Raw genomic sequence first — 26,926 nt, 5'->3', positions numbered from 1 at the left:
GTATTTATGGTGAGTGTTAGATCTTTTACTTCCTCTCTTTTTTTTCTTTTTTTTTTTTTTCTTTTTTCATATGCTAAGTTTGGGATCTTGGACCACTTCTTTCACTCGGTTTATTAGAGCATAAATAGCAATATTTCTTATATGCATTATTATAAATTGTGAATAATTAATTTTTTATTTTAATTTATCTTAAAATATGTGTATTGTAATATTATTTTTTATTTTACTCTTTAATTAATTTTTATTAATAAAAAAAAAGAAATGAGTAAGATGAAAGAATATGATTTTTAAAAAATAAGAAAAAAATAATAAATATACTTAAAAGACATTTTTTTCTTCCTCTAAGTCATATTAGTAAAAGATGATAAATTAAAGAGCATCTTGAAAGTCTAATTTTTATATATTTTTTTAACAATAAAAAAGATATGAATTAAGAGTTCGGTAGCAGTGTCTAAATTTTGCATATATTATTTATAATAGAGGAGTATGATTTAAGAGTTTGTCAGGATACTCTTAACACATACATTGCACTTAATTCTATGTTATTGTATTTTTGAAAAAGGAAAAAAAAATATCAAATACTTTAGATGCATTATATTCTAGTATTTAAATGCATTATTATTCATATGTTTTAGTTATAAATGAATGATAAAAGACTCCATCTTTAAAACTTACTCAAATTGAGCTGTATATTTATATCAAGACTAATCCAACAGATTCTATATATATATACATTATTACAGTATCATATGTACTTATCCTTTTTTAAATTGTGAGAAAAAGAAAAAAGATTTCATTGATGTGAAAAAACATGTCTTACATCTGAAGAAAGTAACAATTGGATAGAGGCCAGAACCTCTTCAATCCATCTCCACATGTTGAGCATAATGAGCTAAAGCATGCGCCCCCGAGTTTGCTGTTCTCAGGCTAGATACTCTGCAAGGACATCAATGTACAAATTCATAATTCTCTCTGCCGTTAATGCTGTCCACCAAACTTCTGCAGTCTCACACTCTATTGCCATTGATCCCATTGTCTATAGTTGTTTCCATAGCCCACCTCAAAGCCAAGGCTTCTGCAACAGTCCGACTAACACTCATCTGCCAGTATAACTTGTCTAAGATAGTTTCGAACATTGAAGCCAAAGCCAACAGTACCATCTCCATAGTGCCGTATCTGTATTGAGCTTATAAGCATCCCATCGAGGTACCTGCCATGCAGTTACATGTTGTTCTTGCTGTTGTGTATCAATAATTTTAAATTGTGCCCGCTGGTATTCACCTAAAGAACACTTTCTGTTCAAATAGCTGCTTGTTACGTGCTTCCCAAAAAGCCCAAGCAACCATACAAAATAATTCGATATACTCATGCGGGTATACTTCTGTTAAACCATCCAATACTGAATCAGATTGAAGTCTTGAGGTATTCAGACGAAGTGAACTTGTATACAGCAGTCTTACCAAAAGGGCAATGAAAAAATAGGCGTGATTGAGATTCTAAATCAGTCCCACAAAAAGAACAAATTGGATCAAGGTGGCCTCCTCTTCTAACAGTGATTCACTGCATACTCTCCGAAACAAACTGTCTAATCTCTAGGGAAATATTAAATCTCCACAACTTCTTCCACTAGAGGATGAATTATTCAAACAAGTAAGGTCATAAGCCAACCATGTGTACTAATCCAAATAAGCTTTTCACTATTGTTTTCTTCAAGCCATAAGAACTTCTCATTTATATTCATCAACATGGGATACAATAATTCAATTTCAGAATCTAATGGCAAGGCCATACATCATAAAAATAAAAATAAAAACAAAAACCTATGAAAATCTTCAATAAAGAGCAACGCGAGAGGCTTTATAAATTTAGGACCAGATGGAAAGGGAAGGACTGCTCCAGCAGGCCTATATTAATTTGAGAGGATGAAAATGAAAAAGGGTTCAAATTAACAAGATGTCATGGTACACGTACTGGGTTTGTATTCTTAATCCCCAACATAGGATTTAATCAAAATAAAGAATTCGATATAGAAACATATAAACAGCCATAAGCCTTTGCACTACTCATTATCGGTTACACAGATAACATTAATGGTGGGAGTGACAAATGATAGTTAAAGACAAATGGAACCCAGAAAATCAAACAGAATAGCTTAATAAAAATAGACGAAAAATCTACAAAGATGGCAAAGGAAAGAAGGTTGAGAGAGTCTTATATATGAGGTGGCTCGAGTTTGATTGATCAAAGCGTAAGCACTTTTATCAGTAATCACACGAATCAAATATCCATAATTTGAGTTTATTAGCTCAAAACTGAATTTTAATTTATTGTATGCATATTATATTTATAAAAAACTTTGATAAAAACAGTTATCAATGAATACGAACTGCGTAGGATATTAATTGTTATATACAAAATCACTAATGTATGTTACGTTGACAGAGATCAAATTCTATTTAAAAAACAAATTCTTTACCTATTTTATTTTCTATTTATTAATTTCTTTTGCATTCAGTAAATAAGAGTCTAGAGATTTAAGTGCATGCTCATGAAACCTGAAGTTCAGGAAAGTGTTACGCGGAAGAGCTAATACTCAATCCTCAGACCCCTTGAGGCTTTTGCTATAGTAACAGTTTTAATATATTAAGTTAGAAGAAAGGAAAAAGAACTTTATAATGTGAAAATAAATCACTACATTTATAAAAAAAAGAAATCTGAAGTTATCGACAAGAAAGATTTGTCTAAGTCACTTGGAAACCAAAACGGCCGAGAAGCAAAAGGGAAGGTCGGGGTCAATGCTATTGAGTTCCCAGACGGACAGACAAGTTAGTTTCTTTCAAGCCAATGGTTAAGACTTATATTGAGTTTGATATTAAGTGTCTCGCCACCAAATTAAAGCCAAAGGGTTAATAATAATATAGTAATTCTATAAATAAGATGTACTGCCATAAATTCACAGTAACATAAGGATTTACTAAAAATTGTGCAAGAGTAAAAAGAGTAGTTACAATTTTCAACTGTGAAAAATCCCAATCATAACAGTTTTGGAATTGAGGTTCTACCAAATCTTACAAGTTGGGCCTCGAAAGCCCAAAGAGTCCAAGAGTTTTGACTCGATAGAAAACGCTATGCTGGCTTCTACTCTTTCTCACTCGACAAAGAAGCATATGGCCACCGATATCAACGCTAATTTTCTCCGGTATTTCGTTTCCGATTTCGCAGTTTCGTCTCCGATTCTCTGCTCCCTCTCTGAGCCGGGTCTGTTTTTTCTTGTTTTATTTAATTCCATTTATTTTAATTTCAATTTGTTTTTCTTCTGAATTTGGTGTTTTAATAGTGAATTCTCTACTGATTTTTTTTTTATTAATTTCTCGTATTTGCTTTTGGATTTGATGGGTTTTGCAGTCTGTAAATGTAGAAATGTGAGATCTTTTGAATTGGAAGAAGAAAACCCTAGGTGTTTTATTTGAATTTGATTTTGTTATTTTGTAGAATTTTTAGTCTATATTATTTCCCTCTTTTAGCTGTGATCTATGTTGAAAAAAATTTCATATTTAACTTAAAATTTAGAGGGAAAGAAAAAAAAAATGGAAATGATGCTTATGGTGGTGCTTTTGGATATAGTTAACTTTAGTAATAAATGTTATTTTTAATTTGTTTTTGTTATTTTCTTTATTAATATTTTGTATCAGGTTTATAAGACTTTATGAGACATGGGTGATGCAATTGATTTAAGTGGGGATGGAGGTGTAATCAAGACAATTTTAAGGAAAGCAAAAGCTGATGCACTTGGTCCTTCAGATGATCTTCCTGTTGTTGATGGTATAAACTTTACCTAATCACCATTGACTGATATTATGATCATGGATGTTGCTACTATTATCTCATGATCATGAACAATAATAATGTTTTGTTTCTTTTTTTTTTTTAAATTAACGGGGAACTATCTCGAGCAGTTCATTATGAGGGTACACTTGCTGAAAGTGGTGAGGTATTTGATACTACACACGAGGATAATACTATTTTCTCATTTGAAGTGGGAAAGGGTTCTGTAATCCAGGCATGGGACATTGCTTTGAAAACCATGAAGGTCAAAATATGCTTCCTTGATGCAAATATTTTACCACTATAAGATTTTTTTTTTACATGTTTGTAATGTTTGTTAGTTGGCTCTACCAGGTTGGCGAGGTTGCAAAAATCATTTGCAAGCCAGAATATGCCTATGGCAGTGCTGGGTCTCCACCAGATATTCCTCCAGAGTAATGCCCTTTATGTGTACTTCAAATTTTTTGTTCAGAATACTTGCTAGATGCTGTTAGTCGCCAGCTAAATAACTAGAAGATAAAGTTAAAAGATCATCAGTTAAGTGAAAGTTTGATTTCTCAGTGAATTCACACAATTCAGAGATATGTGGTAAGAATGACTTAATCGATGTTGAATGCAAAGTAAACCTGATGATTAGTTGGACTGGAGATATAGGTTCTCAAAAGAGAAATTGAGGAAGATTGAATGTTTACATTCATGCATTGATGAAAGGAAGCCCTTGCCTTTTTGTTTGGAGAAACAAATGGCTACAAGTGCATTAAAATGTTGGCAGTCTGCTTGGCAACTGACGTGGTATCATTAGAATTTTGATGGTATGGATGTCTCTGTTGATCAGTGTTTATATTTGATGCAGTGCGACCCTTATTTTTGAGGTGGAGTTAGTGGCCTGCAAGCCAAGGAAAGGCTCTAGTATTAGTAGTGTGTCAGAGGAGAGGGCTAGGCTTGAGTGAGTAATACTTCCCATATCTCTGCTTTTCATTATTTTGAGGTCTAAAATAAAGTAGTGCTGCCTATTTGTTGTCTCTCAACTTCACCTATGTAATTGGCTCGTTACTGGAACTCGTAATCAGGGAGCTGAAGAAGCAAAGGGAGCTTGCTGCTGCTACCAAAGAGGAGGAAAAGAAGAAGAGAGAAGAAGCCAAAGCGGCCGCAGCTGCCCGCATTCAAGCCAAGCTAGAAGCGAAGAAAGGAAAGGGAAAGGGAAAATCAAAGTAGGGTTTCATCACAATTGACTTGGTGAAAATTTTAGATTTGATTAAACAGCAAGACAAATGAAACTCATCTGTAATAGCATGAGATTGACATGTATAAGATGCACCAACTTTATTTTGAAGGGCTTAAGAATATCCCTAGCATTTTAATGATGGAATTGACATTTGGATTGAAGAAATTAAAGCTTCAAACGTAATGTTTCAAATGCTGCAATTCCATTTTGGGAAATATGAGACGACTCGAGCCACATTGTAAGTAATGGATTTTTTATTTTTTTATTTTATTATTCTTTTTAACAAAATGGAATAATGGATGGATGCTCTCGTGGCCTACGTACATATGCCAGATCATGTGGTGATAAATATAATTTTCATTGCAAACTTGCAAAGCGCAGTTACACAATTTGTATTGATGTTATACGTTTTTCTTTTTCTTTTTTTGCTTTCCTCCTTTCCTGAAAATAAGAGTATAAATGATATTTTGATCATACAGAAACCTGCAATTTGTTTAAAGCCTATAAAAATGTTGGAAGTTGCAAATTAGACCTTCCACCTTCATTGATAGGCTTTTTTGTTTCCAGAAAAAGAAAAGGAAAGAAAAAGAAAGAGGGATTTTATCAAAATGATTTGCTAATATATAGGTTACTGCCTGTAGTTAAACCATGTAAGAAGCATCCAGTCCACCTTGTCCATTTTCATGCCACCCGTATGCTGCCCTGAATTTGCAAACAGGGCATGTTCCTTGTTGCCTCAGCCATGGATCAATGCAATTAGCATGGAACTGCAAATTTACAAGGTGCTCACATGAGGTCACAAATTTTAAATTAATAATATATGGATTCATTCAAGATATATCAAGCATAAACGTCAACTTCATTGGTTTCATCAATGCAGGATTATTATGCTCCTCTCAGAAGAGCTTAACAAGATCAGGAGAGAGTAGGACAATGTGTATTAAACAATCATGTATCTCAAGAAATTTCTTTTCCAAGGGATTGTGGGACTGAGTGTATTAAAATCATAATGGCTAGAAGTTTCTTTGCCAAGTTCCTCAAAATCCAATATCTTTTCATTAGTAGGTTTTAGAAAAGGCGACACCCCTCACTCCAACACTTCAGCTAGCGCTTACCAGGCAAAAGATCGCAGCCAAACTAAATGGCCTTTGTTTATTCAACAAGTAGAACTAATTTGTGTGTTCAATCAATGCAACAGAGTGTAGGTATATGATATGATGATCAATAGTCTAGTTAATAAAAGCATATTAAAAAACTGCAGAAAGAGGATGAACCTGATGCAAGCATGGCAAGGTACGGATTAGTTCTCCCACATTAACTTGCTCCAAGCACACACTGCAAGTGAGCTCATCTTCTGAAGCCTTCATGCTTCCCACTGCATTGGCTGTATCTTGCTTCTTTGGCTAGAAAAAAAGAATAGCTGAATAAAAACTCTTAAAAGGAAAAAGTAAATAATAGAGAATTTTGTTCACGCAGTCAAGTTTGATATAATAACAACAGACAGTAGCCAACCGATGATAGAATGCTGTAACATATTGCTAGTTCCATGGATAGAATTGTCATAACATAATCCAATATGAAGATCTCATATGGGATTGACAGCTAGAAGCTTAAATTGATTGCACACCGCACTACACCTAACTAGACCATCAAGATGTCCACTGACTAAATCTGCTATCACTAGTTACCCAACTCACTTCAACTAAGTCTTATCCTAAAATAAATTGGGTTCAGCTATATTGATTCTCTTTCTTCATTCTAAAGAATTTTGGGCTACATCTTAGGATAGGTATAAAGGCAGGGATCATCTTGTACTACGTTTCTCTATGTTAGTTTAGGTCTTCCCCTTCCTTCACACCATCAATCTTAACGGAGCCGACCTTTCTAACCAGAGCATTAACAGGTCTGCAATTCGCATGCCCAAACCCTCTCAATCTACATTCTCTCTGCTTATTCTCAGTGAAAATTACCCCTACTATTCCTATACACCCATTACGGACTCCATCCATTCTCGTATGCTTTTACATTCATCCTAGCATTCTCATCTCCATGATATCTTAGAGACATGTTACCCCTTCCTTGCCCAACAAAAACTACTATACAACATAGCAGGTCATATTGCAGTGCAGCAGAACTTGCCTTTCAACTAAATGGAATTTGTGGTCATATAAGACTCCTGATACTCCTTCACTTCACCCACCCTACTTTAATCCTATAGTTAGCATCCTCTTCACATCCACCATCTCCTTGAAGGATTGAGGCAAGGTACTTACAATGTGCGCTATGAGGCACTGCAACCCCATCCAAAGTAACTCCACATTTCCACTGCTCTCAACAAATCTAAACTTGCAAAGCATGTAGTCCCTCTTACTTCTAGTAAGCTTGAATGCTTTTATTTACAAGGTGCTCCTCCAAAGTTCTAACTTACTCTCACCTAAGTCTCATCTATCAACAGAATGTCTCTGAGCAAAAAAAAATTAAAATCAACAGAATGTCATCTGCAAACATCATGTACTAAGGGATGTACTCTTGAATATGCCTTGTCAGTTCATCCACGACTAAAGCAAAAAGGTAGGGACTCAAAGCAGAACCTTGGTGTAACCCAAGTGCAAAGCAAGTGTCAAGGCAAAGCATTCACCATGTAAATCATGAACAGATACAGAGGTACATAATTAAAGATGCCTGTTAAGCAAGAAAGACAAACTAAAGGAATCATGACCAAGAGAAGTATTAAGTATTCTTTCTCTAACTTTCTGTTGACAAATAATTGATTATGATAAAAAGCTTTAGCGCAAGATGCAGCTGGTTAAGTAGTGCATGCCAATAGTCCAAAACGTAAAGCAATAAGGAGGAGGAAACGAAAACAGATTGTTTGGTTGCAAATATGCATATCGTAACTTTCCTGCAACATGAAGACTGGACTTATCTAACAATGTTGGAAAAACAAATTTAATACCTCAGCTGAGACAGAAGATGAGGCTTGTTGAATTGAAGAGCCACCACTGTCCAAAAAAACAGCTTATTGTCAAATCAATAACAGCATTTACTCGAGGATTTCAACAAGGAATTTCAAATAAGTAGAAAACAACTTTCAGAACACGACTATGAATCAACTAAGGTGTTTATGCATCTTTTACAATGCTTTTAAGACAAAAAAACAACCAAAAAAAAAAAGATAAGTGGCATATTTTTTTGATAGTCAAGGAAAAACATCTTTTTTCCTTTCAGATTTATAACCCTTTAAACTCAGATTAAAATTTTTTAAGGTCACTGACCTCAACTCAAAAATTTTCCACTTTTTCCTGAGCATGATCATGCCATAACTTATTCAGGCACATACAGTTTTAAATCATAACTCAAAAACTTACGTTTGAAGAGCAGTAAGCTTATACTTGTGAACTGGGAGGGCGTTTATCTCTTCGTCACTCATCGATGCAGTGGTGGGAACATTATCAGAATCCAGTGCTCTCAAAGTCTCATAATCTGCACAAAACACGTCCACATGAACAATCTTTATCATCAATTCCAAATGACTACCACACCATTTAACAACTGCATTTCACTATCAATCTCAAGTTCACTTCCAAAACACACTTCATACCACCCATACCTAGGTCATCAAATTCCCGGTCAAGAAGTGCAAGTTGAAGTCTAAGCCCTTGCAAACGACCTCTAGTTGCAAGTGCAATGGACGGTGGCATATGCAAACGTAACTCAGTATGACCAAGAAGACCACTAGCCATAGTAGCATGAGCTTGAGCCTGAGCTTGAAGTTGTTGACACGTCGCATACATTCTCAGTGATGTAGCCATTAGAAAAACACCAAGAACTAACCAAAGCTACATACACATACACAAACAAACTCCAACATTATTAACCAGAAAAGTAATAACACGTTTATAGTAACATTTATATTTATTTAATTAAGCAAATAAACATACCAGGAAATTAGGTGACATTTGCTGTGAGTTTAGTATCATAAATAACAAAAGAACTGCCACATAATCCCATAAATTAAGACAAAAAAATTAAAATTAAACAACAATAAGCAAAAGGTAATGAATTAAATAAAGTACCTGTGACAAGAAAAACAAGAGAGTTGGAATTAACAGGCCGTGTTGCATGGACACGCTGATCAACCAAATAAAATAAAATCAACAAAATTGATAATGAAACTATAAGCATAAAATTAGATTAGATTAAATATATTAAATTATAGAAAGTGCAACATAAAAAAAATAGTAAAACTACCACAGCTCGACGCTCAGGGATAAATCCTTGAAAGCCATTTTCTAAATCAGCTCTTGTCCCTCGAAACACAAAACTCATTGCTTTCCTTTTCGTAATTTATTTAATTAATTATAAAGTATCAGCTGCTCTGATAATGTATATCCCAAAAATGATTCAGGTTCGCTGAAATTGCAGTAAAAAAATGATTTTAATTAATTAGAACTATAAACCAGAAAAGATACATCAGTTTGATCGCAATAAAAAATCGGTAATTAAATATCGAGAAACGGAGAAACCTGAAATTCAAGAATTCTTACGATAGTTGAACAATCACAGAAATCAAATTATTTACACGAGCGATGAAAGAAGAAATGAAGAGGAGACTTACGATTTTAATCAGACAAAAACGACACCGGATCCGGATGTATGGATCGATCCCGTATTGGGGACACGGGAGTAGAATTTTTGTTTTATTTATTTATTTTGAATAAAATAAGATTTGAAGAAGGAGAAGATGGCGAGTTAGAGAAGCGTGATTAAACTCGGACGCGTTGGAATCGGGTTTTGGGCCTAAAACCAACCCGCTTTCTTTCTCGTAAAAGCTTCCGATTTGTTTGTTTATTTTGGTTTTAGTTTTAACGATTCTTAAGATAAACATAGAAACGGCGTCGGTTTCTGCTCCTTACATGCAATCACCACCGTCAAACTCTCTTCTTCTTCTTCTTTTTTTTCCCTCGTGTTGGTTGTCTTTTTCAATTATTAATTTATTATAGGCAAACGTGCATTTTTGTCCTTCATCTTTTTAGCGGGACAAAAATTGGTACTTCATTTTGTATATTTTCAATTACATCCAGAATTGTCCAAAACCTTTAACGTGAGCACAAACTGAAATCTTTTTGATGATTTTGAGTTTAACTGAACATAATAATAATAAAAGAAACGGATAAGGTGCCAATATATGCACCCCGACATGAAGAGCAAGAATATACTTTTTTTCCCTTTAGTATACAAATTTTTTTAATAAAATAGATTATATCATACAAATAGTAACTTAAATGCTAGCCAAATAGAAATATAGACACTTAAGGAAATAATTAAATTTATTTAACTAATTAAATTGTTTCTCGAATTCTAAAGAATGATTTTGAAACCTTTTAATGAAAATCCTTTTGTGATATAGTTGAATGCATGCAATATATTTTTAATAGTAGAAGAAAATCTAAAACACATGTGTCTAAAATATAAACATATGTAGAAAAGAACAGAAAAAAAAGAAATTGTAAAAAAAGTATATGAGTCTGAAATATAAAAATATGTCAAATGAAATATTTCTGCATAAAAATTGATTTAATCAAATAATTTTTTTATATGATATTTTCATTTATAACCAGATATTTAAAATCAAATTTATGAGTCAATCGCTTTATTATCTACCGAATATTTCTGTGAGCTTTCTATTTTATTATTTCTACTATAATATTTTATATTTTAAAAAATAATATTTAAACTGTCTGAATAAATTATAATTTAATAATTATAATTTAAATTCTCAAGTTAATTTTTTTAAAATTTTTTATTTTTTAATAATAGGTATTGGAATATGCAAAGCTATGTCATAAAATAATACAGTAATTTATTTTATTTATTTTGCATAAAGATTATATTATAACATAATAAAAGATAAAATTTATATTATTTTCTTGCCAATTAGTAAATGGTCTTTTTTATTATAATATAAAAAATAATTTAAATTTAATCTATTTAATTACAAACTAACTATGGCCAAAGTATTATCCTCTTTATATTATTGAACAAAGGACAATAATTTTAGATGCACTAACAAAATCAGAATCGATGACACTCATACTACATCTATTTTTATTTTTCTAAAACTGATTATTATATTTTTGTGGGCTCAAAAATCTCGTAGAAAAACATGGCTGAAAATTAAACTTGCAAACGCCCAAAGAAAATTTATAGTACAGCGGTACCTGATTTTCTGACACGTTCATATGCTGACACGACGGGACCAATAAACGTCGTCGTACTTTAATTATTATTACGACAACAACGCGCAGGATTCCGAAATACATGTGATTTTCGAGTTTTTTTCTTTCTTTTTGCTAATTTTATAGACAACGGTTATGTTGTTAAATTAACAAAGTTAATTACGTGACTCATAAATTTTTAATTTATGTGCTCCACCATTTTCAATCAGTTTCAAATACTTATTAAGAAAATTATAAATTAAGTAATGCTAGCAACACATTTCTTTGAATACTTTTTTAAATAATTGTGTTTTTATTAATTTATTTTATTTAATTTTTAAATTTAATATTTATTATCTATTTAGTAAATTAAATTAATTTTATATTTTCTTTTAATAAGTAAAAGTTAAATAAATTTATTTATCAACGATCAATTTATTAAAAATACTTTATTATGTAAATAATATTTTTCCTAATTTTTATTAATTTTATATAAATTTTACTTTTGTATAAATAACTATAGAAATATAAATTTATTAAAAATAAAAAAAAGATTTATTCATGAAATAAATTTTTTTAAAATTAAAATTGAAATAGTAAGATCTACTTTATATTATATTGTAATAAAATTAAGCTTTTTTCATCGCTTTTCTCTTCCTTTAGTATTGGAGTTCGACTTGATTCTTTACTCTACGGCCTCTTATTCAACTACTTGTATGGCAATTACAGCTTGTTCTTTCGTCCGAAAAAAAAATGCTTTATAAAATGTAGTTTTAATTTTTTTAAAAGATTTCTTTACATCGACTTTCACTGCACAGAATATACTGTCCATTTAAGCACTCAATGATATTGATATCATTTCTAGCAAGAAAAAAAATAAAAATTATTTCAATTAAAAATCTTTATTTTAAAAATTAGAGATTTGAAATAGATAACTTTAAATAATGTGAGAAATCATATCAATTAACTATAATTTAAATATTTTAATGTTTATTTAGTCACGACGGTTCAAACACACTTCAATATTTCATTCCTAAAATATCTTTTACATTTCTAAATTTAATGCAAGACATTTTGTATATATAATTAGACTTTCAAAACTATAAATTTAGAGAAAGAAATGTCTAGAATTATCGCCTTCTAATTAATCTTATTTGTTTGTAACACAATTTGATAATTTAAGTATAATTTATTTAAGAATTTGAAATTTTATCAAATAATATTCCCTAGATCCATATTTGTACATATATTATGAATAATACTATAAAACATATATTAATTTCATGAAGAAATTCACTGAGAGATCTTTTGAGAGTGTAATCAAGAAAACTAGTTATTATCTAAAATATAAAAAATTGTAATAGTGTGTGTTTTATCATTAAGAGCACAATGAAAACTTTACAGCAGCTTTGAGTGTTTTTAGCTTCTATAGCCTTTTATTTTGACTTTTATTTATTATAACACTTTTTATTTATACACTTACAACAAAACTTTTATAAAAGGCCATCAATTTGGCAAAAGAAATATAAATATTTAGCAGTATCTATTTATTTATTTTATAATAAAGTAAATAATAAATCATGGCATTCAAACTCAAGACCAAATGCTCATAGTCTATGAATGCATATTGGTTTCAGATTTTGAGGCATGAGAAGAGACTATATAATATGAGATAGATGCGCAAGAAGATTTTAAATCTTAATCAAATTCAGCCATCTAAAGTTGTCAATTTGGTATTGGCATCTACTGTTTATCTTTGCTCACTGACTGTCCACTGCAATACGGGCTGGCTGGCACCCACAAGCTGAAGCCTACTTACCCACCAAAATTGACCATTTTTTGATTCTCTCCTCTGCTTTCAAATTCACCAAACCCAACAGAGATTCAGACAGTAGCAATTTTTTTAATTCTAATAATATTGTCTTGTGCTTAGAGATTACAAACATATATAAAAAATATGGAAAACAGAAAAGCATTACATTAATGTGCCATTTTAGCTTCTTTTTTTTTTCTTTTTCTTTTTTGAAGAGCTGAACTGTGAACTGGTTTCAATATCAATTGAAACTCATTTGCATGCACAGTGATTTTAATTAAACATAAACTCAGATATTGCATGAGTAGATTAGTTAAAAAAATACATATAATATCTTGTACGTTCTAATAAATGTAGTTGAGTTCAAATCAAGTAAAAAATGTCAAATTTGAACATTAATTTTAAATATGCTCTACATATATAAGATTCAATTACTTATATTATCGAAATTATAAATGGACATTTGAGTTGGGTGCGAATTAAATATAACTTTATCCGGTTTTTTCTATTTAAATTGATTTATAATCTCATTAGGATTGGATTAGGCAAAATCACAATCCCTAATCATAAATAAGTGATGCTCTACCCCTTTTCTCAAAACAAACCAATTCAACATAATTGAATCTAAAAATCTTGCAAAGGAATTCTGTAAGAAATCATATTAACTCCTTCAAAAATTTATAATCATGTACATATAATCATGCTTATAGTATTAATTGCATTCGCTAATTTAATCCGATAGTAAATATATATATAATTCCATAGCTGATTCCCCCATTTCCCTTGTTGGTAAACAAAAACATTTCCATCTCCTGAGGGGGAATGAGAACAGAAAACCCCCACCAACTGAGCATTTGTGCATTGGGTTGTCCATCAAAAGTCCTAATCCAAAAATATTTTGTGTAGCTGAAAAATGAGTCCATAGATCTTCATGTATATGTACATCTGTCCCTACCATTCTCATTCATTACAACTTTTTCTTTTTTACATGTACAATCCAAGCTTTTGACCAGCAACATCACACCTAACATCAGCAAGTCCAATCCTAGATTTTTCAAGATCAAACTCCATCCAAACATTTTGTTGATGATGATGACCTATCACAAATGCTTCCACCCCCAGCAGATCAGAGTTCCCAAATGTGAAGCACCATACCGAATCTCTCCCTCTAACTTCACCCGGTACCCGATACAGCAGCCTCTCACCCGATACGCTCATCTCGGCTCCTTGAAACATCAAACTAACTACCGGTAGATTTTGCAAATTCGGCCGAGATGAATCTAGTAAATAGCATAAATCCATTGCCCCTTGAAATACGAAATTATCGTCATTTAAAACCTTCAAAATCCCTCTGGTTTGCGATAAGAACTCGTTTTTTAGAGCTGTGTAAACCGGACCCAGTAAGAATGTGAACTGGGTACCCGAGTCAACCATTGTTTGTCCCGCACCGGTGTGGTCCGGTACGAAAACCGATTTTGGTAGTGATAGAACTTTATTCTTCACCTTAATGCCTTCTAGTTGGACCGTGTAAGCAACACGATCGAAGTAAGGTAATGGTGTCGATATTTGGACTAGTGGAGTGTAGCTTAGCGGTTTAAGCCAAGGGAAGCTGGCATTCCCGAGAAGTAAAACACCGGCCGAGTCAAAACCCGATATGCAATATGAGAATTTCGGATAGCCCATTTGGTTAACAAATGATAATGACCCACGGTTCATGCCAATTAACCCGGTTGTTTTGGAATCCTCTTCGGAATTTGAACTGAACCCTGAATCCATGCACCCGAAAATTGTTGCGGGCTTAGTCAAAGACCCGAGTCTAAAAGTTTCAAAAGCAAGATTGCCTTCAATGGAGGTGGCATCAGCGTAGGAGACAATGACATGGCAGAGTTTGGTTGCGTCGCAAGAAACGGGTATGGTAAGGTCACGGGTTCGGGTCTTGCAAGTAGGAGATAAGCACGGTACTTTAGAGTAAGTTTTAGAAGAAAGAGGATTAAAAACTGAGTTCAAGAATTGTGTCTTCTTGCAATGAAGCCAAGAAAGTTCACTACCTGTATCAAGAACCATTGTAACATTTTGTGGAGGTGAACCAACTGTAAGAGAGACTGTCAAAGAAACATTGTGGTGGAATAACAGCTTGTTGGTGGTGGAGGAGGCGGTGGCGGCGGTGAAGTACTTTCTTGCGGTGGAGATATGAGAGTGTCTCTGGGTTTTGAGAGGCAAAATGAGTGAAGCTTGTTTTGAAGAGAAACAATATTTAGACTGCAAGAAAATGAAAAAGAATAGTGCTTCAACAAGAAAATGAAGAGAAGGCATGATGAATGTTTTTAGGTGTTTTCTTGGTGAAGGAGAAGAGGTAAAGATGTTATCTTTGTGGGGTTTATTCATTTATGTCTGAAACATTAAGGTTTGCTTAAATACTATGATAATGGCATTGTTTTTGAGGGTTTTAAATTTAGGAGGCTTTAGTTTTGAACAATTATAAAATCTTGCTGGACCATATATGGTCAAAAAAGAGAAAAATAAAAACAAAAATTGGGTGTGTGAGAGTGACTTATGGGTTGTTTAATTGGTAGGAAAAGGGTTGCTCTCTCCTTGCATAAAAATGACAAATTCCTATCTAATTAACAAGTTCAATAGGCATTGATGAGATTAATACAAGATAACGATTATTGTACATGATTAATGGCATAATTGAAAGGGAAGATAAGTATGTGTGTTAGTTGAGTGGTTAAGTTAATATTAGATCTTAGGGCTAATAATTCTTTGCTTAATATAATAAAATCCATATATGCACGTATTCTAACTAATAATTCAATTTTAAAAATTAAATAAAAATTATTTTATTATATCCATATAATGAAATCAAATTCCACGAGTAATTTGTCGTTTGAGTATTTTATGTTTAAATAATAAAAAAATAACGAGTTATTTATATATATATATATAATTTCGAATTGTCCATAAAAACTCTAGAACATTGTGTTTTAAAATGTTTAATTGACATGAGATGTTTAATATTAACTAATAGTAAATGTCCTACTATAAAGATTTTGCTATGACATAAGTAGTTATAATCAAATTAAAACTATGTCCCCTTTCTAATACAAGGTATGATATTCAAGTTTTATTTTATTGAACTCTCCATGGAAGTTTCTTTAACTTGTCTTGCAGTTAAAACCAGAAGTTAGGTCTTTTAAGTTGTTGCTTTCCTTTGCTTAGATTCATGTCACACGACAACACATAGACATAGTGTTTTGTGTAAGAATGTGACGTGTGCTAGCTTGTATTTTCTATGTGCTCGTAGAGTCAGGTACCTTCCGAGGAATTTTGCTCTTTAAACATAAAATGCCACCAAATTCAGCTTGAATTTTCTATGTGCATTTGCGCTAATAATAATAATTCAAATACATATTTTAATAATTTAGTACTCCAATATTTACCTAAATTACGTTTGTTTCATAAAATAAATAATTTAGAATGTTTTCAAGGTTCACCAAAAACATAAAAATAAAAGTAAAGCCTTTGTACGTTTTTCCCCTTTCTAAGACTCTCTAGGTGCATGGAGACATGGCCATAGGATTACCAGCAAGACCCTTTTAAAAGTGCCTCAATGGAAGCTACAAAAGGGGACAAAAAGTGGACAATTATATCAAAACTAGGAGAAGAACCCAACAACTACCAAAAACCCATTTGTCCTTGACACTTTATTTTAAACCTTGACTAATGAGCAATAATAGATAGTTAATTGAGATAATTAATTAAAAATAGGTTAATTGAGTAGTATATTGGGTGATTGTTATGTCTAAAGACAGAAGTGAAAAAGAGAAGGAAATTATTGGTGATTGTGACACTTAATTAATTAAAAGTTTGAAAGTTTAGGCATAGAGAGGATAATCGAGACTATGGTAAGTGGGAGCAGCCGACTCTAATTTCCCAATCAGTCAACTTTGTTACAACTTCATTTGTATTTTTATAAACTTTTAGGTTTGATTTGATCTATAATATTCAGACTGTCAGGCATTATAAATTTAAAATTACAACTGTATAAAGTTGTTTTAGTTGCAGATTATTCTACCCATCAATATATTTCTGTTTTTGATAAAGAAAATAAATATATTGTATCTATATCAATATTTAGGCCTATTTTTTACCTAACAGCAAACTTATTAATAAGTTTTGTAAGAGGAAAAAGAAAGAAAAAGAAAAAAAGAAGCTGAGTCACAACTATACCTTTCTAACATCCAAAATAGTTTGAAATTAGACCTTTCATTATCAATCAAACATCAATAGTAATGTGCTGTTGGCTTTTGCACAATTATAATATTTTGTTGGCATGTTTTTACACATAAAAGGACATATAATTAGACGGCAAAACCATGTTTATTTCCTTTTGGAAAATTGTAGAATGTTACAAATTCACATTTAATGTCCCTTAACTTCCAATTGAATTTTTCAATCTAAAATCTCCAATTGTCCATCGACATGTTTTCTTCTCAATCCATCAATTAGGTTACTGACTGACCCTTTGCTCTAATTGTCTCATTACTTATTACATAGCTGTGAGTTTATGATTGAGACTTCCTACTTATTCATTACCATGAAAATAGTTCCATCTCTTTTGCATACCCAACTCAAGAAATGCATCCTCAGTTGTCTCCTCCCCATCTTTTTTTTTTTCTTTCAAGAAAATTTGGCATTTTCTGTATCCAAACAAAGAGCTCTGATACTGAAGTATTGGCCTAGTTTTTTCTTTTTAGGGTTTATCTGCTTGATGATCGGTACTCTGCTAAAAAAGATGGTCGAGCTCCATCCAGTAAGATTTTCTGTTACCAAGAAAAAAAATATAATAATGAAGTATTTATTTTCGTAATATAAAAGTTAAATATTTAAATATAATAACCCACTTTTGTAAATAATACAAGATAAATATAAAAAGTAATTCTAAAATGGATGTATTTTAGCACACCACAATATATAAATTTATAATGATTCATGCTAAGCTAGCAAAATTTGAACATATAACTAACCATAAAGATCTTCGCATTTCACCGCTGGATATCTCAATTTGTTTAGATTTTCTTTTTATATTTGTACATAATTTCTTGAACGTGACACAAAGTAATTCTCATTTTTTTAATCTCATGAACTCTTCCATTCATTCCGATCTTTTTCTAAATGTTTCTCAAGCAACTTAATTGCCAATTCAAAGTCTACATAATAGAAACCCTAAATGCTTCTCTAGTCTTTTTTCTCTTATTGTTTTTTACCAATTTTTTTTAGCCACTGCCGATCTTTTTTCAGATTATCAATGGTCCCTTCTTCTTTTTATTTATATCATTCTATTTTGATTAATAAATATTTATCTTTCAGATCTATTTGTTTTTTTATATTATTATTAAGATTTCTTAATTTCTTCTTTTACATTGTTTTTTTATTCCCTTTATAAAGAATTTGATTCTCTTTATGGAGATTTTTAATTGTACCTCTTATGGAATTTGATTTTTTCTTTTTTTATGGATGCATTCATACAATTTCATGGAGCTACAATATTGACAGTAAAATTTCTTTTATTGATATTCTTGCAATCAAACTCATTTAAAAGATCAAAAAATCAATTTTTAGTTTAAAATATCCACTTAGTGGAGCATACAAATTGACGAGTTGCAAATTGTACCCCTTATCAGAATTTGAATTAATTTAATTAAGGTGAGAATTAAATGAATGAGGGAATGTAGAGTCTAACTAATGGAATTGAGCTTGGTTCTAATCAATACTAAAATGACTAGACAGTTGGTTGGTTAGAATTTGACTCTTATAAATTATTTATATTTCTTTTTCCTTTATGATATGGGATCTATAATATTCTCCCTCAAGTGCAAATGAAATTTTACTTTAACGCTCAATTATCACTTGAAATTGAGAGTCTCCTCTGAAATTTCAAATTTAATTGAAACACAGCAACAACACAGATTGGGTCGTTAGAACTGAACATCCAGACGGAAGGCCGAGAAATTAAAAAAATGGGCCAAAATGCTTTAATACTATATTAGAATTTGAATTGATTGATTAAGGTGGAAATTGAGTAAATAGGTGAATGTAAAACCCAACTAATAAAATTGGACTTGAGTCCAACCAATACTAGAATGACTAGAATTAGATTGGTTGGACTTTGTCCCTTATAATCAACACCAAAATAATTAGAATTAGTCATTTACTTTGTAAAACTTTAATTCCTATAAATTATTCGTCTTTCTTTGGTGATGCGAGGCCTTAACAGTGGATGCCTCCTTTTTGAATTAATGTTCAATGGAAATGTTGTGTATAAGTGTAAGTACTCCACAACAGAACATGGCTATACTTCAAACAAGAATATGCCTTCCTTAATTCAGCTTCACTTCCTCAAATAGATAACATTAACTAGTGATACTTAGAATTGCCTCCTTACCTCAACCACTTAATTTTCCACCAACGAGCTTTAGCTCAGTAGTGTTAAAGTCATCTCTTACGAATTGTAATCTCAATGGTCCAATCCTCTAGACAGGCCAAAGCTGGGTGCCAAAGTATATATAGCGAAGCCTCTCTAGTCCAAAGCCCTGCAACAGCTAGCGGTCCCTCTCCCCAAACCCCCCCAGCAAAGAATAATTCCTTGACATAAATTACCTTGCAAGTAAACTGCTAGCTAGCTTTGGCTTGTACACAATCCCTTGGTAAGAAGAGAAGAAAGTGGAAGACATGCAACAAAACATACTCTCAGAAGAACAAATCACATTCACCTCATCATACATATCTATTTTGAAGCTTTTCTCAGTCCATTTACAAGCAACGTGAATCTTGGGTAACTAAGTAGCCAAACAAAACATTGAATTGGAGGGGGACCATAATTTCCTAACCCTACAAACAATATTCCTCTGTACCCTTCTCCTCCACAACACGTAAGAGAAAGTTTATATATATATCCTTTTCATCCTTTGGCTTTAAAAGTTTTCCTTTAACTGTTATAATAGGTTGGACGATTATAACAATACGGTAAGATTAAATATATAGGGTAGTCCGGCCTATGCTAGGGTTATCATCCGAGGGAAACAGGTACTTGAGAAAAAAAAAAAAAAAGACAAAACAAAAGAAGATTTTTGTAAACCCTTGTACAAACAAATTAGGTATGAATGAATCACAAACATTATCCATTTTCTTTCATCTATATATATGTTTTAGATTCTGTATCATGGTTATTAATATATTTACATCTCAATTAATGCTATGCTTTTGGGAAAAGTAAAATTTACAGGGCATGAATGGTATTACAATTCAATAAGATTACTATCATTTTAACTAAATTGTTGAAAAGTCAAACATAAGGAAAAAAAAAAAAAAGAAGAAGAAGAAGATCGGATTTGGTAGGTTTTCACAATCAAAGTCGCCCAAAGAAGGAGCAGGTGCATGCAAAGTATGATGTGAATTTGATTCTTGGAAACCCTAACACGGTTTCAATCGAGGATTGAAGACCCCACTTCCTTGTATTAGATTTCAGAGATTCATTCTATGTTGTTTTATTTATTTAATTTGGATTTAGATCTATGGTAATAGTATATATATGTAGGAGCTCCATGATTACATCCATCATACACAGACTTCCCCGAATCGGAGAAATCTGTCCAAACCTTAGTACCTATTTATCGTTGACCTTGACAACATATATCATATGTCTATTTCAATTTCTTTATTTTGCTGCGGTTCGTCTCATGTTTTAGATAATATGAGAGGTTATATCATGCAATTTTAATTATTAAGTTCAAATTTAATTATTAAAATTTAAATTTAAATTCAATATATACATGAGAAATTTCAATTTATTTATCATACAGTAATTATTCCTTCGCATTTAAGCATCTAGTGAAGACCTTAAACGCGTAAAATGATCTAAACATATCAAATTTGAAATAAATTTAATTTATATGTTTAATTATTTGAATTCGTTAAAAAAGGTATTGATATTTTTAATTTTATTTTATTTTTTAGTTCGTTAAAAATTTAAATCAGACTTAAGAGAGTAAATATTTAGCTTGATATGTACGTCAGTTTATAAAAAATTAAAAAATAGATTCTTTTATTTTTTGCAAAAGAAAATGTTATCTTGTTAATATATATGTTGAACATTAAAATAATCTTTATTTCAGACTGATAAATATATATAGAGTGGTAAAAAATTTTATTTCTATAATAGCACGTGATTATTTTTTAAATGCAAAGCAAAAGCTCTTTTTTGGTGCAAAAATACATTTTTTTTTAAGGTTTAATTTGGATAAATAATTTTAAAAATTTGAACCTTGAAGTTTCACCGTTTAAATTGTAAAAAGGAAAAAAATAAATAAATAAATGATTCATTGGTCCTCATTTATTTTTCAATTTATAAATTTTAATTTAGATTAAATGGTGCGACGATGATTGATGAATAATGAACTTTGGAATTTGGATTATTTGAATGAGCTGGAACAGGCCCAGTTATATACAAACCATACACTCCTAAACTTCTTCAAAAGTATGCTTTGATTCTGCTATGCCTATGCTCATCCATGTTGGGCTTGAACTTTCATGAACCCTTCTTTGCTTCAGGCTAATTGACATAACTTTGAAATCCCATCTATATTCACATTAGTTCCTTTGGCATATGGGTTGGAATGGGAATGGGTAGGATATCCTTTTAAGAAATTAGTTTTGGAAACTTTTTAAAAATACTCTAAAACCAACAAAAAAAAAATATTATTTTTATTGTGTAAACTTTTTTAAAAAAATACTGTTTTTTTAATTTTTTTAAAAAATATAGTATATAATTGTTTTTTAGTTGTTTTTCGATTATTTTTTGTTGTTTTATCAAGAAACCAAAAGAAAAACCAGCTTATACCATATTTTTAATAAAAAATAAAAATCTGTATAGCTATCTGAATTAATCTAATTTAATTATATTTATAAATATATTTTATAATATTAAATGAGTAATAGATACACTATCTATTAAAAATCTATTTATATTAATAAATTTCTATATATACCAAGCGATTTTCTAAAGCATCGCTAAAATATTCCACTTTTTATACTAAAAGAGAAATGTACTGTTAACAAAGCTTGAGTGATGGATAATTAACTAGATTTTAGAATTTCTTAATAATAAAAACTTTTTCTACCTCAAATCTGAAACCATCCATTTAAATTTGAAATCTTTAGATTTGAGATATTAAAATATAACTACAAAATTTAAATGATATCTAAAATCATGCATTTGAATTTAAAATCTTTAGATCTAAGATAATGAAATTTAAGTACAAAAATTATCAAATAACATATAATTAGATGTCATTTATTTAACATCAACATTGCTTTCATACCTATTATGAATTTATTTCAAATTCTCATTAATATAAATAAATAATAGAGATCCAAGAAAAAAACAAATCATTTATTACAAATTCAATTTCATATTTCAAATCTTGACATTCGAACGTAGCTTTTGCATGCATACTCCATTTTTCCCACTTGCTTATTATCGAACAATTTTTTTATTTTTTTATTTTTTTTGGGTAACACTTTGGTCCTAAAAAGCAAATCGAATAAATTCTAGTGACTTGATGAAGGGCATTTTCTGGCCTCTACATACTAAAGCCATATTAAATAAAAATCAAATTGGGAACTGAGAATTTCCATTAAAATGGTATATTTCTTACTCTAATAATCATCCCTTGCCAAAAAGTGTGCTTTGGTTCCAAAAATAATTAGGCACTTGACCCCCTTTTTTATTGACCACTCGCTTTGCCTGTCTGTCCCCAATAATACATACCATACCACCACTACATATCGCCAACTTGGCCTGCCAGCTTCCTACTTTTCCATTAATTTTGTGGGAATCTGCAATTCAATCTTTACTAATGGATCGAATTCTATGCCATATATATTTGTTCCTTCTTTTAATTTCTCCATTTTCAATCCATCAGTTTTGATAACAGAATGATTGTAACAGTCAGTCTTGAGAGAATCAGGAATGGTTATCTGCTGCCCATGGAGATTAATTTTTACATGCCAATTATGAGCTTTTTCAGACCGAGCATCATAATTGTATAAACTTTTTGAATTATTCCTTGTCTTGATACCTATCCTTGATGCTAAATTTAGACATCTGAGCTGCCAAACTATTTTGCCAGTTGTACTTGTGTTCATTGTTTAACAACAGATTCATTGCAACCTGTTTGTAATTAACAGATTATAATCCAAGTCACCATGTGCAGAAATTCATAATAGATTGTGTTCCTCACAAGTTTACGACTAACTGTAAGCTGATGGTGAAATAAAGCTAGCAATTTTGAGAATTTTCCATTAAAAATACTTATGCAGGTTTTCAGTGAAACCCATTAACAAATTAATCACCCAATGAAAAGTTCTGGCAACATGCTCCTGAGTACTGCTGAACACTGGGACTTATAGATTTCCTAGAGAAATAAAAAGAAAAATTGCAGAGTAGGAAAGAAACAAAAAAAGCTGGTTCTAGCTAGAAAGAACACCAAAATAACAAAAAGAAAAGAAAAAAAAAGTAATAAAACTAATATAGGCTTCTTTATCTTTTCAGGTCTCTAGCTCTGGCTACTGCTTCTTGCTCATACTTCATCTTCTTCTTCTTAACATTCCCTTATTCAAAATGCATTCTTCTTCTTCTTCTTCTTCTTCTTCTTCTTTCCAATTCATGTAAAAAAAAAGATAAACTGTGTTTCTTTCATCAACATCTTCTTCTGTAGACTATGAATTGGATGGAAAACCTTACTCATGTGTTAATATTTACATACGGCAATTGAAGAAGGAAAAAGAAACAATCTTTTGATTTGGTTTGTCTCTCTATAATAATCAAGTTCTTCAATCTTCAACTTCTCGTTCTTCCATCACTAATCTCAACATCCCAAACCCTTCTTCTTCTCGATGAAGTAGAAGAAACATTGTTATTAGAAACCGAAACAGACCTACTCCGACGACGACGACGAATTCTTGAATCAGAATTTGAAGCAACTCCACCGCCACCGCCACCAAAACAAGCAAACCAATGCCTCAAAGCTCTACCCAAACCAAACCAAGCACCACCACCACCGCCGCCGCCGCCACCTACTCCCCCTCTACCTCCACCACCGCCATCACCTCTCGGTCCCCAGGATATCCTCCTAGGCAAACCCCCACTATTAAACCCACCATCCATTTCTGTATAAACCACAGGCAATTGGTCGCTAAATCTCCCCACCGCATACCCACCTCCCGGTAACCTCCAAATAGTCAATCCAACCGCCGCCTCATTGCTATTATTATCATTGTTGTGATTCTCTTCATTTACATCACCATCAGCAGGTAACTCATGTCGGCAAACAGGACAAGAGTTTCGAATCGAAAGCCATGGAAGTATACACTCATTATGATAAATATGCTTACATGGCATTTCTCTCGCTTCTGAGTCCAATTCAAACGCTTCTTTACACACCGCGCAGTGTGATTCCGTTGATGTATGCATTTCATTTATAATAACAGTCGGCATCGATTCAATCGCTGATTTCGATGCTGGCGGCTGCTCGTATCTAACTAACCCATTTATCTCTATTTGATCTAATAATCTATCGAACCCAGACCCTAACAAAAACTCCCTCATACTCGGCGGCAATGGAATTAACCCGGACCCACTTCCATCATCGTAATATAACTCCAAACCACTATCGGATTCTCCTCCTCCTCCTCCGCGAAGGAGGATTACCGGGTTGATCGGAGAGCGGTCACCGGCGTTTCTTCGTGTTCTACGAAGAGAGTTATTATCTGCAGCTGGAAGGGTACCTACCATCAACATAGCAGCGGAAGAAGCAGATGGAGAATGGAATCTCCGCCCAGCATCTGCGGCGGCGGCTGCGTTTTCTTGAATTTCGAGTTGCTCAAGAAATCCAGATGCACAATCTGGGCAAGTTATTTCTTCTTCTTGTTCTTGTTCTTGTCTCCTCCATGATGCTTGAACAAAACGGCTGCACCTGTAGCACCAATACGGCGTCGTAGGTGGCGATGACATGAATTTTTCTGTGCTTTTCTTGGTAGGATTTGGAGAGTTTTATAGAGAAAATGGTAAATATGGAAGAGGAAGACGAAAATATATGGGAAGGAAAAACCGAAAAAGAGATGCTATTAACGGTAAAACCGCGTAAACGTTGGCAAGCTTGGGTTCGTTGACTCTTGGTGGCTCTTTTTATTGGAGGATCATTAACGACGTTTAAGTAGCCGTTAGACGTTAATGGAGTTTTTTCAGGTGTATGTGAACTGGCTTTTGAGGGATATTAAGTGTAAAAAAAAAAAAAAGATAAAAAGGAAAAACAACCGAAAGTGGCTTCTTATTTTATTTTATTTAAAAATGTTTTTGTGTTAATTAGTGATCTGATTTGACGTGATGCCAGAAATAATTAAGTGGGTTTTTTTATGTTTATGAAAGGTTCAATATTGGATTTTATACATTTATTTTTGTTATTATTTTTTAACTATCAATTTCAAGATGTATTTATATAAATAAATTCATCAGTTTATTATTAAAAATAATCTCCAAGCTTACATTAGAAAGATAACACCTAAAAGATATAATTCTCATTGGTCTAGTTTTTTTCTTTTAGAAAGCTCACAGGTCTGGCTTGAAATAGTTGAAAAAAATAATTAAATAAATATTTTTTTAAAAATAATTAATAAATAATCTATTAATAAAATTAAAAAATATATTTTAATATAAAATCTAGAAACAAATATTAGATATAAAAAGTACATAAATTTATTCTTAATAAAAATCAATCACATTTAATGAAAAATATATTGTATTTTAAAATCAAATGATATTATACATATATCAATTTTATAAATATCTTTTAATAAAATTTTTATAAATATTTTTTAATTAATCTGGATTGCATACTTTCATCATTTTCATATAAAAAACACAACAATATTATAATTTCTATGAAAAAATAAATCAACGCTCATAATAAAAACTATAAAACTCTTAAAAGATATACTAATATTGTTTTATTAATTATTAAAAAGTGATTGACAGTAAATATAAATAAATTTACATAAAAATTAAAAATAAAAAGAAGAAAGGTCTAAAATATTTCAATATAATATTTTATGAAAATTACATATATCACACAAATATAATAAAAAATTTAAATTTTTTATATGAATTAATTTTATTTATCTTAACAATATTTAAAATGCTCAAATTCATCTTTACGAGAAAACTCAAATCTAATATTATTGTTTTTAATATTTAAAATTACCATTTAAAAATAAATATTAAAATAAAATTAGATAAATAATTGCAGTCGTAATATATATATATATATATATATATATATATATATATATATAAATAAGTTGGAAAAAATCTTAATTTTTTCTCTTTAAAATTAATTAAAAATTTATTTAATTATTTAAAATTTCAATTTCTTACTAGTTAATTTTAAAGTTGTTAAGTACTACAAATTAAATTTTAATAATAAATAAAATATTTAATAATTAACTATAATAAAATATTTATATATAATTGATTAATTTAATATTTAATTATATTAAAATCTATTAAAATTAAAATTATATTAATATTTATAAACTTACATAATGCTCTCGACCTAGATACATTAGAGTGATTTTGAAAAGGAATAATAGTGATATGAATATTGCTTTTGTTTTGGAATGAATGTCAAGTTTCGTAACTGAACATTTTCTTTTTTACACTTATCATAATCAAATATAACTGTACATTATGAGCCAAAAAAAGAAAATGCAATTAAATAATCATATTCT

The 26,926-nt window shown here is 31.1% G+C and overlaps 4 protein-coding genes across 7 annotated transcripts; 1 reads left to right on the top strand and 3 right to left on the bottom strand.

The window, feature by feature from the left end:
• The first annotated feature begins 3,103 nt into the window (after positions 1–3,103).
• LOC8258398 (peptidyl-prolyl cis-trans isomerase FKBP20-1) lies at positions 3,104–5,242 on the top strand. 2 transcript variants are annotated; one of them, XM_002531530.4, is made up of 6 exons: positions 3,104–3,258; positions 3,693–3,822; positions 3,957–4,090; positions 4,180–4,259; positions 4,679–4,771; positions 4,896–5,242. In XM_002531530.4, exons 2-6 carry the CDS (start codon positions 3,714–3,716, stop codon positions 5,038–5,040), a joined length of 561 nt encoding a protein of 186 aa, XP_002531576.2. In that variant the 5' UTR covers positions 3,104–3,258; positions 3,693–3,713; the 3' UTR covers positions 5,041–5,242. The 2 variants fall into 2 exon arrangements, with proteins under 2 accessions (XP_002531576.2, XP_048231762.1); XM_048375805.1 differs by lacking the exon at positions 3,104–3,258 and adding an exon at positions 3,430–3,457.
• A 147-nt stretch (positions 5,243–5,389) lies between these two features.
• LOC8258399 (E3 ubiquitin-protein ligase SDIR1) lies at positions 5,390–9,943 on the bottom strand. Of its 3 annotated transcripts, XM_002531531.4 has the most exons (9): positions 9,669–9,941; positions 9,302–9,463; positions 9,127–9,181; positions 8,992–9,044; positions 8,661–8,889; positions 8,419–8,533; positions 8,007–8,052; positions 6,325–6,453; positions 5,390–5,817 (listed from the first exon to the last, which is right to left on the bottom strand). In XM_002531531.4, exons 2-9 carry the CDS (start codon positions 9,377–9,379, stop codon positions 5,692–5,694), a joined length of 831 nt encoding a protein of 276 aa, XP_002531577.2. In that variant the 5' UTR covers positions 9,380–9,463; positions 9,669–9,941; the 3' UTR covers positions 5,390–5,691. The 3 variants fall into 3 exon arrangements, with proteins under 3 accessions (XP_002531577.2, XP_048231761.1, XP_025015290.2); XM_048375804.1 differs by lacking the exon at positions 8,992–9,044 and having other exon boundaries at positions 9,669–9,943; XM_025159522.2 differs by lacking the exons at positions 8,992–9,044; positions 9,302–9,463 and having other exon boundaries at positions 9,669–9,939.
• A 3,782-nt stretch (positions 9,944–13,725) lies between these two features.
• LOC8258400 (aspartic proteinase PCS1) lies at positions 13,726–15,544 on the bottom strand. Its single transcript, XM_002531532.4, has one exon. It carries the CDS (start codon positions 15,464–15,466, stop codon positions 14,066–14,068), a length of 1,401 nt encoding a protein of 466 aa, XP_002531578.2. The 5' UTR covers positions 15,467–15,544; the 3' UTR covers positions 13,726–14,065.
• A 7,866-nt stretch (positions 15,545–23,410) lies between these two features.
• Positions 23,411–25,248, bottom strand: LOC8258401 (probable E3 ubiquitin-protein ligase RHC2A). Its single transcript, XM_015726848.3, has one exon. The coding sequence runs from the start codon at positions 25,152–25,154 to the stop codon at positions 23,982–23,984; it is 1,173 nt and encodes a 390-aa protein (XP_015582334.2). The 5' UTR covers positions 25,155–25,248; the 3' UTR covers positions 23,411–23,981.
• Between the last annotated feature and the right edge of the window lie 1,678 nt (positions 25,249–26,926).

This window comes from Ricinus communis, chromosome 6 (assembly GCF_019578655.1).
Source record: "Ricinus communis isolate WT05 ecotype wild-type chromosome 6, ASM1957865v1, whole genome shotgun sequence".
In the NCBI taxonomy this organism is placed as follows: Eukaryota; Viridiplantae; Streptophyta; class Magnoliopsida; order Malpighiales; family Euphorbiaceae; genus Ricinus; species Ricinus communis.
This window is presented reverse-complemented; position numbering and strand designations above follow the sequence as displayed.

What these genes read in the sequence shown, in the direction of transcription:
- LOC8258398 (XM_002531530.4), top strand. Translation starts at nt 3,714, where the DNA reads ATGGGTGATGCAATTGATTTAAGTGGGGATGGAGGTGTAATCAAGACA. An exon ending in TGATCTTCCTGTTGTTGATG is followed by an intron (nt 3,823 to 3,956) that starts GTATAAACTTTA and finishes TATCTCGAGCAG; the next exon opens with TTCATTATGAGGGTACACTT. An exon ending in CCACCAGATATTCCTCCAGA is followed by an intron (nt 4,260 to 4,678) that starts GTAATGCCCTTT and finishes TATTTGATGCAG; the next exon opens with TGCGACCCTTATTTTTGAGG.
- LOC8258399 (XM_002531531.4), bottom strand. Translation starts at nt 9,379, where the DNA reads ATGAGTTTTGTGTTTCGAGGGACAAGAGCTGATTTAGAAAATGGCTTT. An exon ending in TCCCTGAGCGTCGAGCTGTG is followed by an intron (nt 9,182 to 9,301) that starts GTAGTTTTACTA and finishes TTGGTTGATCAG; the next exon opens with CGTGTCCATGCAACACGGCC. An exon ending in CATCTTCTGTCTCAGCTGAG is followed by an intron (nt 6,454 to 8,006) that starts GTATTAAATTTG and finishes CTTTTTTTCTAG; the next exon opens with CCAAAGAAGCAAGATACAGC.
- LOC8258400 (XM_002531532.4), bottom strand. Translation starts at nt 15,466, where the DNA reads ATGAATAAACCCCACAAAGATAACATCTTTACCTCTTCTCCTTCACCA.
- LOC8258401 (XM_015726848.3), bottom strand. Translation starts at nt 25,154, where the DNA reads ATGTCATCGCCACCTACGACGCCGTATTGGTGCTACAGGTGCAGCCGT.